The sequence below is a fragment of the Pangasianodon hypophthalmus genome, chromosome 15 (assembly GCF_027358585.1).
Source record: "Pangasianodon hypophthalmus isolate fPanHyp1 chromosome 15, fPanHyp1.pri, whole genome shotgun sequence".
Classification (NCBI taxonomy): domain Eukaryota; kingdom Metazoa; phylum Chordata; class Actinopteri; order Siluriformes; family Pangasiidae; genus Pangasianodon; species Pangasianodon hypophthalmus.
The window spans coordinates 22,435,591-22,447,981 of record NC_069724.1 but is presented as its reverse complement, the minus strand read 5'-3'; the positions used below and the strand labels follow the sequence as shown (position 1 = coordinate 22,447,981).

Sequence of the window (12,391 nt, the reverse complement as noted above, 5' to 3'; positions counted from 1 at the left end):
TGAATTTCTGCGCTTTTTTTCCTTTTTTTCCCAAAAGAAGTGCTAGACAGAGCAACTTTTGTGCTGATCCGAAAAAAAAAACCAAACATAACAACGATCTTACGAGTCCTAGCAGGTATCAGCTAACTAGATTTAAGATTTAACACATTTATTATTATCAGTAATGCAGATGAAATAAAGATTGAAGGAACTCTGGTGCTGAGGAGGATGTTTGTTTAGCTGGCGGCGGACGTCCCAAAAATAGATACGTTGTTGGTTTTAGTTACACTGCAACGTAGAAAAATTTGTCACCATATCGTAAATCAACAAATATTCACTCAGTGGGCTCCTGAGTGGCAGAACAGAGTTCAAGAGCCAAGGAAGCAAAAACTGGTAATCTCCAAATTTGAGTGGGAGGGGGATACTTTCTCTGACCTGTCAATCACAGCGACACTAGCCAATCGTAGGCGTCTGTGAGATCGTGTATGCAGAAGAGGGCAGCTAGCGCTTTCGGCCAAGTGTGTTGTTACGCTGCCCTGTGATGCAGCACGAGCAGCAGTTCGAAAAGATGCAGTTGGCCGGGTTCAAGTGTCTCGGAGGAAGCACGCTGGTAGCTGGGTGGTAGCTGTCATGTAATAGCTGCGTGCTGGCTGGTGGGTGGAAATTGACAGGAGACCAATTTAGGAGAGAAAATGAGGGTAGAAAAAAAAATATATATCTCCCCCAACATGTCACCTGGTTGGTCAAGAAGTAAAAAAAAAATAACCACTTAGTTACCGCATCATGAAATGCATCAATTTTCTCAAAAATTTTTTTTTTTTTTTAAGTGGCTGCATTCTGCCCCCTTGTGGCCACTTCTCATGTGTTTTGATGGTTAGAAGGAAAGAAAAAAAAAGTCACAGAATCGTACATCCTATATAAATACACTCTCATTTACACTTGTTGTCCGGTCTAATACAATTCCCTCACCACCTCCTGTCCCCAATAACAACTCAATAACACAATCTCTGTCTACAGAACAAGCGGAAGCTGTGGAGAAAGAAAGCATCTCGAGTTTAGAGCATTTAGGACCTTTGAACGTGGCCCAAGATTCTTTTGACGAGCACGTAGCTAGGAAATCAGCAAAATGTCAACAAAGAGGGACCGAAAATAATAACATTCTGCGTGCTTTAACAATGGAGCTGCTCGCTGTAGCCGAGTTCCATAAGCAGGAGCCAGAGTAAATAAAACACATTCCACTCATGTCTGCTGGGACTGAGCAATAAAAATGTGTTTCATTTTTAAAGGCTATAAGAGCCTGAATCACCCCACTCCCCTTCCCCAAATCTCATCTATTAGTCCCTCTCTATAATTTTAATAAAAACACAGCAGAGGCGCTGACAGGATCTTTAAAAAACACTCCGTTTCACGGCTCCACGTGCAATCTTTACTGACAAATCTGTTCTGTATTAGTCTGTGTAGAGTCTACAAAAATCACTGCTGTAGCTTTGTTACAGAGAGGAAAAAAATCTATTCCTTCAACTCACACACACACACACAGAATCACAGACAAAGAGATACACACAGACAAAGAAAGACACGCATACAGAGACTAAGAGACACAGAGAGAGAGAGAGAGAGACAGACAGAGAAGAAGAGAGACACACACACAAACACACAGAGACACAAACACACACACATACAAACAGACAGACAAAGAGAAAGACACAAAGAGAGACACACAGACACAGACAAAGAGACACCCACACACACACGACATTCACGCTTGAACAGCAGACCACAGTCATCATGATCATCATTAAGGACCTCATCTTGCTGTAATGTAGTAGATATGATGAAGGGGAGACAGGACAAGGACACGGAGAAGATTACAGACAGTTTCAATTCATGAAGGAGAGGGACGAAAGCAGGACACTGGACATATACTACCCTCGTCCTCATAGACAACGGTGAACAAGTGAACAGTTTCATTCTCTCAACACTAATAACATTAATACACACATACACATATATATATATATATATATATAAATAACACACACACAGTCCTCCTGGGAGCAGATGCCTGGATGATGAAGCTCTCAGGGCTGGTCAGGAGTGGTGTATCCACTCAGGCATGTGAGAGACACCGCCTCAGCAGAGGGTCAGAGTGATGTACGACAGCCTTCATGCGAGCCGTGTGCAGAGAGTGTGCGGAAAAACACTTCTTCGCAGGTGTCAGGGAAAGGTTCAGTGAATAAACACAACTGATCCGCTACATCTACAGCAGCCATCAGTCAGAGGGCCGTGCTCTCTCGGTGGGAGGTGCCTACTCTGTCTCTCCTGTCAATCACAGAGTCACTAGCCAATTGTGAGCCTCTGTGAGCTAATGTATGTGTAAGAGGGCAGATAGCGCTTTCCTGAGGGTGTGTTACGCTGCCCTGTGACACAGTATGTTCCTGACAAGCTTCACCTGTCTCAAAGAGAGCCTGTTTTCCACTTTATCCTCGAAATGATCAAATTAATGGTAAAAATATGGAGGGGAGAAAAAAAAAAAAAAAAAAAAAAAAAAAAAAATGGTATGAAGGCACCAATTACTGAGTATCTGCATTGGAGCCAATATTAGTTAGCATTTTTTTTTATGGAAAAATGGGATTTCCTGCTTTTAAATAAATAATACTTTTTACTTGTTTTACTGAAAAATGATATAATCTTTATTTAAAAAAAAAAAAAACAGTAAATTAATTTTAAAAAATGTACTGTAATACCAAAAAAAAAAAAAAAAAAAAAAAACCAGACTTAAAGCAGCTTCCAGACTTTTTATTGAACTCGTCTATCTACTGACACAACTTTTGTGGAATACAAGTTAAAAAATGAAACTTTAACTAACAACAGCTAAAAATAAATAAATAAATAAAAGGGGGGAAAAAAAAAAAAAAAAAAAAACAATGTCCAGGGCAGGCTGACAGTGTGACTCAGTGTACACTTATTCACCGACCTTCACATGAGTGTGAGACAGTGTGCGTACCCGGAATGCCACAAACTGCCACCATACACATTACTCATTAGGTGATAAAACCTCATGACATATCACGACACACGCGCACAAAAACACACACACACACACACACACACACACACACACACACACAATTCGAATGTCTAAAAAAAGTAAATAAATAAAAACTCAAAACCGTCACTCACAGGAGAGGCACCTCCACGATGAGATGAACCAAGTTACAGATCAGTTCCTCCATTAGATCTTCACTGCTCATGTCTGGAAAAACACAGACGCATAATTAAATGTTCTCGCAAAAAAAAAAAAAAAAACTAAACTAAAAAATATTTTTATAGCATTGATGCTGCACATTGACGCTGCTTCTTTCTTTCTTGATATGTAATCCTTCAAGTGTTTAGAGCAAAATATATATAAAATATGTAAGGAACAGAAGACCTGGGGGTGTGCGGTTAGAGAAAAATAATCAACGACGGGGTGGGGAGACACACCCTGGAAATGATCATATTCCTATAAAAGGAAAGTGTTTTATTCCTCTTATACCACGGGAATTTGCCAACACTAATAAGTTTGCATTTATTAAAGAATGACATCTTTTTTTATCCATTTATAGTAACACTTCAACGTTGTGGAACGTCTGAGAAACAAGCTAACTCCTTCCATACATTTTAAATAAACGTCTCCTCACAGAAACAATAATATATTCAAATGAGTACATTAAGAGAAACCTGTTATAGAAAATTAATTCAACACCTTCTGACCAATCAGCTTTGAGAATTCAACAGCACTGTGGTAACGACACATACAGCACATATGTGAGAGATAGGGCTGGGCAATACAATGATATAACATCGATATCACGATAAAAGATGGCGCAATATACTTTTCTGAGATTGAGACTGTTTAATAAAAATTGTTGTTTTACAATTTCTTGTATGTGTTTTTTTTTGTTTTGTTTTTTTAAAATGGAATTACAAATTGATTTGAAATTAATGGAATTACAGATTTAAATTAAAATTTTGTTAACATTTGGTACTTAATCTTCACAATTATAAAATGTTACTATTTTTTTTATAGATTTCTAATCTTTAAACATTTTTTATTTAAATATTTTTTATAAATATAGATTATAGACAAATAAAAATGAAAAATTTTTTTTTAAAAAACATAGTATGTTAACCTATATAAATCATTGAACAGTTTTTTCCCACCATTACTGCATTGCAGGTTTTTGTGTATCGTGATGCATATCGTGTATCACAGAAATGCCTTTGAGAACCATCGTATAATGTTTTTGTCATATTGAGCAGCTCTAGTACACGAGAAAGAAATTTGTATCTTGTTGAACGCTTAATGTTAAAAATATACACAGTGCTATAACCTACAACATGTCTACATGAACTAGACCATAAATACCTAATGATTTTTTCAACATTTATATGTTAAAATATATATATATGTTGAAGCTGTCTATAAATGCACTTAATGATCTTAAACTGCATGTGTGTGCGTGTGCGCGCGGGCGCATGTGCATCTGTGTTACCGCAGGATCCTGGCGCCCTCGTGTGGTAGCTGAACTGTAAGTGCAGCTCTTCCTCACTCATGTCTCTGATGAAGACTTTGAGCAAGCAGCGCACCAGGAACAGGGCATTGTGGGCCTGCCAGATGAACAGTTGACTGCAGAAACACAGGAGGAGTTCTCAGGAAGTACTGAGCATGACTTATGTATACACACATACATACAAATTTAATAGATACATTAAAAAAATGCTTTAAAGATATATCTTGAATCCTACACACAATATGAAGTTGTTGCTAGTTTTTTTTTTACTACTAGAAGTTTTCGTTACTACTTTAAGCATTATGTTCATGGACACGATTATTTTCTCCTGAAAATGAATCAATGAACTGCATCTGTATCTGCATCTGCATCTGTACTCACTCTTGACATTCAGTGGAGATCTTCAGCTCTTTGGTTCTTCCCAGGAACACTCTCACCAAGGCGCCGAAGTTCCCCGATCTAGGATTGTTCTTGACTAAAAGAAACAAGATTAAAAAAAATTTATATATAAACCCAAGTATTTGATTAAAATAATTAGAAATGTCAACTGCACGTTAAGCTCAGCACGTTTTCCTCTGAACCTGAACATAACACAGAACATTCCAGATGTTAATTCGACAGCAATATACTTGTGTGCTATTGTGAAGCTGGGCAATATGACAAAAAAAAATTTTTAAAAATAAGTCTATGATACATGATATATCTTTCACTCACAAGCTGCATTTATGTATATAATCTATATAACAACAATACATTTTCATTGTTGTATGAGGTTCCTCAATGTGTAAAGAGCAAGCTGATGAATAAAACAATATGGGACATACTTAAAGTTTTGGCGAGGGGGATGACCGCCTCCTCCAAGAGCTTGGCATCGGCACTGAAACAACAAGCAGACAAGATAAAGGAGGTAAATTCAGAATTCGGGATATTTTACACATCCATCTCTCAGATATTTACGGCTAGGATCACACTGAGAGAACGCGATTCAAACGTCAGTCTTTACAGGAGACTTGAAACTGGTTGAGCCAGAACTAATTTAGGGATTTTTAGAACTATTGATTTTTAACCCTCATTTCAATATTATGCACCATTTTTTGCAGATTCATAACATATAATCTGCATTAAATCAATTTCAGTTCTGGGCTGTAACACTAAACATGTGGAAAAGTTCAAGGGGGGTAAATACTTATGCAACACCCTGTAAACCAGAGGGAGAGTGTTGAATGTGTTTCTACATTCAGGACCTGATTTAGGTGGAGAAAGTGCAGAAACATGCTGATTTACGAACAGTGCCTACTGAGAATTGCGTCTTTTGTTTTAAGCCTGAAGGCGCAAAATGCAGGGTGATGTCGATGCACGTAAACTCATTTAACACCCGCTGTGTGGTTTACTGGAGCCTGAAAGTCACTTTGGATCAGCCACTGCATGCGAATGAATAACGCCGAAGGGCAGGTATTAAATTAGTGTAAGGCGTTTTCTGCCTCAAGAAGACAAAAAAAAAAAAAAAAAAAAAAACCCACACAATATTAACAGTTTATATTATAAACTGTTCATATGAACAGTTTCAGTCCTGAGCTCAGGATATTGTCCGTGTGCGTTTGTTCTCCCTGTGTTGTTTGGGTTTCTTCTCACCTTCTCAGTAGGTGGACTGGCTATGATAAACTGCCCCTAGGTATGAATGAGTGTGTAATCAGCGACCTGCAATCAACCGGTGTTTCATCCTTAGTGTATTCCCGCCTCAGAGGTAGGTCTGAAATAGACTCTTGAACAGTATAAAGTGCATGCTTAATAAAATTCTGATTTCCAGGTTGTGAATCGCAGATTTCCACGAAGCACAGTCACTTTTGTGTCCCGATGTACTGTTACACGCCGAATTTCTAGATCACTTGCGACACACCCACTAACTGTGTGTGCAATTTTTCAGTTTGCACACACCAACGGAGATCAGAGCTTCTGAATCTGAATCTTCTGATGCACCTGAGACTCAGAAAAGCCTTGCCATCGCGTCTCCAGTTCAGTCTGTGATGTAATAAAAGCTCGTGCCTGTCCGCCATGTGCTCACCGGCCTCGGCGGCTCCTGCCAGATGAGGTCAGCTGGCAGCTGAATGGAACTGTCGTAGTCAATTCTAAACCCTGTCACATGGTGAGCAAGGATGTTTAACAGGGAAACTTTCCCTTGCCTGTTTAGCGTTCGAATGCGCAATAAAGTTTGCTAAGTCACAACCCAGATGTGTGCGTTTGCAAATCCGGAAAGCGGCTTGGCAGGAATTTGGGCGCGTATGGTAAATAACAGCTGCTATAGCAGAGGGTTCGGCTCTTTTTCTGTGACAGCTGTGACAGCTACACAGGGTACGCTGACCTCCTCTGACCTGCGTCTCGCTCCTGAGTGAATGACTGTCAACCAGGAGGAGAGAGAGAGAGAGAGAGAGAGAGAGAGAGAGAGACTACTGCAGGCGCACACACCGGGCTCAGCGAGCGAGGAAATGACGCAATGTGTCCTCCCGCTGAGAGCCAGACGGAGGCTAAGAAAACGTTATTGAAGGGAAAATGTGCTTCGTCTCAACTTCAGAAATATTTAAACATGCCATGTTTTATTTTCAGGTCATCTGTAGGACATGAATTTATATGAAACAAAAATGACAAGTGAGAAAACTTTCTTTGATGAGCTCTTTGATGAGGAAAGAGCTAAAATTAGGGGGGAAAAACAGCCATATATAGGTTTGTAATGTGTTTTTTGGGTGGAGTTCCAAAGTGGCTGACTTTTTCATTCCTAAGAATTAGCTTACACATGCGATTTCACAAACATCCTGAAGAAAATGATTTTCTCTGACATATACTCCAGATGTTAAGACACCTTTTTTTATGCTGGGACAATATACAGCGATTTTGAAATAAGTTTGTATTTATAGTTTGTATCCGGAAGCTGTGTGCTATAAAACTGATGAGTGTGTAAGTGTGTGTGTGTGTGTGTGTGTGTGTGTGTGTGTTGTGCTCACCTGCAGGAGGGGCTGGTGAAGGTGAATGAGATGAGCTGGTTCCAGAAGGGCTCGTTCTCTGAAATGGGCTCGGGACCAATCAGAGTGCGGATGCTCTGACTCTCCGCCAGGTCTCTCACCTGGCTGGTGTTGGCACCCATCACCCCAAACACACACTCACACACACTCACTCACACACTCCTTCAGAGCCACATCACCTCACACTGCAAACCCTGTAGAAACAAAGCACTCAATTGTAGTAAACATTGTACTACATTGTACTAACTTACACTTAACAGATATCAAATTTAACCCTGCAAAATGTAAGGAATAAAACACTCGGGGGGTGTGCTGCTACAGGAAAATAATCAGTGACAAGGTGGTGTAATGAAGCGGAGTTAGCGTTACCACCCTGAAGTTAGACTATTATTTTCCTTTAACAGAAGATCCTGATGTGGTTTATTCCTCTTACACCACATCAATTTGCCCACAATTACAAATATTTATTTATTTATTTATTAAAGAATTACAATAAACTTTTTCTCCATTTATAGTTACATTTCATGTTGTGGAAAATCCACAAACCAGTAAACAAGCACAAAAAAAAAATGCAGCATAAAAAGCCTTGCCCTGACTTCCTATGGCAGAAAACTTAGCGCTTTTCCTCTGACTGCTTCCAAAGCACTCACACTGGAGACTCCTTCCACAAACGCTAGATAAACATCTCCGAGCTTCACTCTATCAACGTATATCAATTTTTCCCCCCAAGTGCTACAGAAACGATAACACATTAGAACAAGCGTGTTTACACAAACCTGCGATTTGCCTCGTCAGAGCTGCTGGTACAGAAAATTAATCATCAGCTTCTGACCAATCAGGTTTGAGAATTCAGCAGCGCTGTGGTTTAGTGTTTATATATTTACAAATTAAATACAAGGGAAAAAAAAACAACAACCTGACTCTGGAACAGGAAGTTTATATAGAAGCAAATTGTCTAATCCTGTTTATTCAACGTATTAATGACACGCCTGACACAGACGCTCGATAATTACGGGCGTGTCCTTTTGAGATGAAGAACAAAAATCTGCTGTAAGAGAGAAAGAGATCAATCGGCCAATGAGTCAGGAAGAAACGATTCGGATCGGTGTCAATGTGACAAAACGTGATTCGATATTGTGCACGAAGGCTAATTTAGCTGAGGCCACGCCTATTTAATTTAGGACTGATGGAAACAGACAGAGAGAGACAGAGAAAGCGAGAGAGAGAGTGAGAGTTATATCACTTTACAAGATTTCTAACTAACAGTATACAAATCAGTTTTTTTTAAATGTGCATGTGGTATCAGACAGTTAATTAAAAGTTAAATACGTGTGCTATTCACTCCTGATAACATCCATCACTGTAGACGTGTGTGTGGCTCAATGGTCAGTCCTGCTGTTCTTTCCTTCTACTGTTCGTCTGTCTTTTCATGATGAAAACTGACAGCGGGCGTCTCAATCAGCTCCCTACTTCAGTAGTCAGGGCACTGATCAGGGAGTCGGCCATTTTAAGGGCTGTCTCAACTGCAAAAACCTTCCAGTGAACTGGAATGTTCACTTCCTAAAAAAAATCCCACAATGCACCGCAAACACCTGGGAGCATCAATACACACTATGTTCCCTTACTGGAAATGACGTCATATTTCCTGAAAATGGCGAACGAACTCTCAGCTAACTTTATCTACAAATGTAAGCAGCTTGTTATCGTTGTTGTAGCTCTCAAATGATTACTTACGTTAGTGATTTTTAACTTTATCTGATGTTCTATATACAGTTTGTTTCAGTTTAACGACTTAAGTGTTTAATGATTTTTAAAAATTCACTAGCTAGCCTACGATCCTGCTTGATGTACCATGACAGAAACTGCGTGATTAATCTAACAAATTTATATATGACATACTGTATAATGTCAGAAAGATATGGGTCCCGCCTGTGAGTACGTAGTCATGTCGCCGGAAACTGAGTCATCAGTGTCCCAGTGTGTAGTGAGCCTTTCCATAGTTTAACAGAACTCATGGACACGATATACTGATTCAACACCTAGGGAGCTGATTGAGATGCATCCAATGATAACTGTCTAGTGCGCCTGACAATGCCACAGTTTCTACTCATCTTCTCTCTGGATGATAAAAAAAAAGAAAAACAATTTCTCTTTCTAAACACGCCAACTTGCGCCGAGATCCTCGCAAGTGACAGCGACTCCTGAATGCTTTCCAACTCAATAAAAATCCCACCCTATACAGAAACAGGTCACACTATTATTGTGTTATGAAAAGGCCGTATTGACAACTGCTTACAAAACGCATTCATTCACACACACACACATAACTGAAATTAGCAACACTCCTCTTGAAGACAGGTGTGTCTCACAAAGAGGTTTAACTGCTAACCTGGTTTAACTTACTAAGCGCTAGCATCAATGCTTCACAGAGCGCAGTACGCATCATCCATCAGAAGCTCTGTGAGGATGACAGACATGTTAGAGCTGTCTTAAACATCACAGCAATCAGGTTGTAATACAGCTGCATACTTACACGCGTTTTAAAGGCATTCAGTTTTTCAGCTTCATCACAAACAATCAAAAGATGCTGAAAATCAGCTCACACTGTAACCATAGCAACGCCCTGATGAGTCTTAGCTAATACCAGCTAAAAAGCTCAACAGTAACGCAGATGAAAGAAAGACTAGTGATACTGCAACAACAGCTAAAGTGAGACGTTACATCACGTACAGAAAAGTGACACGTCGTTATTTTTAGTCACACTGACACGCTGGAAAATTGACAGTGAACTATTTTCAATTCAGCATGTCATAAATCTCTTTATATTCACTCACTAACCACACTAATTTTCTGCCATATTGATTTTTCCTCGCTTCCCCACCAACGTGTGATCTGATCGGTCGAAAAGTAAAAAAGTGCTTGGTGTTATTCACGACTTTTCTGAAAAGTTGAGAACTTTGGAAGTGCTGCTTCAGCTGCGCTTTTTAAAAGCTCTTGAAGACGCTTTCCAGAAGATCACACGTAAAATGTGTGCCTCAGCGGATTAGTTCAGAAATGAACAAAACAGTTGGGGGTTTGCTGTTAAAGGAAAATGATCAGCGACGAGGTGATGTGATCCGAAGTGGATTATTTTCCAGTAAGAAGATCTGAAGTTCTTTATTTCTTTACTGTTTTATTCCCTTATTATTCCTTTTTTAATTTATTAAAGAATGACACATCATACTTTTTATCTACTTATAGTTATATTTATAGTACATTTATTGATTCTCTGTACCTAAAAAAGCATAAACTCTGTCCTAAAGACTTTCCCCGTTTCTGAAAACCTGCTGTTACAAAGCGCTGACACTGGAGACTCCTTCCATAAATGTTAAATAGATATGTTAAATAAAATTTGAAACGATAAGAGCATTAATATAAACCTGTGTCAGGTCTGCTGTTACAGAAAATTAACACATTCAGTGCTGTCCACTCAGATTTGAGAACTCAACAGCGCTGTGGTATAACTACACAGACAGATAGATAGATAGATAGATGGATAGATAGATAGATAGATAGATAGATAGAACCTTGATCATGATCTCAGTATTAAGCAAAACAGCTGATTATTCTTTTAGTCTAAGCTGTAAAGTAATCTGCGCATTACATGATTTCAGGTGTTTACAGGCTACTGCCATGTGACATCCTGCTGAAAGTGCTGCACACATGATCATGTCATAAAAGAAAAAAGCTACTACACTGTCATTCCACTCAAATTACATAATAAAGTCACTGAGAACTCATCGTGATATTACACAGCGACATCTATACCACGCACCAACTCCTTTAAACCGAAACACTAGCAGTTATACTTTAACTTTAACTGAGACGGGTGAGCATCTCAGTACACACCCTTTAAACACACACACACATAATCCGAGAATGGCTTGGCTGGAGGAAAAAAAAAAAAAAAAAGGCGTACCAGGAGTGAGTTTGTTCAGCACGTCCGCACCTTGCATCCTGGTCTGATCAAACAGACGAGCTGGGTATTCGACCCGGCTAGCTAACGAAAGACCAACACACTTTGTAGCTCAAATGCACAGAAGTAAAAAAAAAAATGACATAATTCCAAGTTTCCAAGAAACTTCCTTCTTCTGAGCTAAGTGGAATGCAGTATTAGCTTCTTCTCTATATCTAAAGTAAAAAGTGCAGACGCACTCACACCATTCCAGTTCGTATCTCCCGTTTCGACTCCGCTTAACCCTGCTCCACGTCTCTCCACTTTAGTGTGGCAGACGAATGTGACTCTCTTCGGCCTAATTTCCATCAAAAATCTATTTCTGAGATTGGATTTTTTTTTTTTTTTTTAAATCTCGAAAACGTAACTGTAACTTATGTTTTGTACATTTTTAAAGGCAAATGTTACGCTCTTAGCAAGTTCATAAGAAAGAAAGAAAAACACATGGGCAAAAATGGAGCTTTATGAAATACACCACAGGTAGATTATATAATGTGACGTGTATATAACACAAAAATATACGAAATTCACATTCTAATGCTTTAGTGAGCGGGGGGGCACGGAGGCTTTGTGGTTAGCACTGTTGCCTCTCACCTCCGGGGGTTAGGGGTTCGAATCCCACCTCTGCCCTGTGTGTGTGTGTGTGTGTGTGTGGAGTTTGCATGTTCTCTCTGTGCTTCAGGGGTCCTCCAGGTACTCCGGTTTCCTCCCCCAGACCAAAGACATGCGTTGTAGTCTGATTGGCATTTCTAAATTGTCCGTACTGCGTGAGTGTGTGTGTGCACGTGTGTGTGTGTGTGTGTGTGTGTGTGTGATTGTGCCCTGTGATGGCTTGGCACCCCGTCCAG

At 39.6% G+C, this 12,391-nt stretch overlaps 1 protein-coding gene across 2 annotated transcripts in view; it reads right to left on the bottom strand.

Annotated features, from left to right (window-relative positions):
* Positions 1-12,391, bottom strand: part of dym (dymeclin) — an 81,315-nt gene that overhangs the window by 67,539 nt on the left and 1,385 nt on the right. For both annotated transcript variants that reach the window (XM_053240010.1, XM_026928957.3), the window contains exons 2-6: positions 7,532-7,743; positions 5,360-5,412; positions 4,917-5,010; positions 4,518-4,651; positions 3,163-3,235 (exon numbers count right to left, since the gene is read on the bottom strand). In XM_053240010.1, the coding sequence (XP_053095985.1) occupies positions 3,163-3,235; positions 4,518-4,651; positions 4,917-5,010; positions 5,360-5,412; positions 7,532-7,671 (494 nt within the window). In that variant the 5' untranslated portion in view covers positions 7,672-7,743. The remainder of the gene's footprint in view (positions 1-3,162; positions 3,236-4,517; positions 4,652-4,916; positions 5,011-5,359; positions 5,413-7,531; positions 7,744-12,391) is intronic.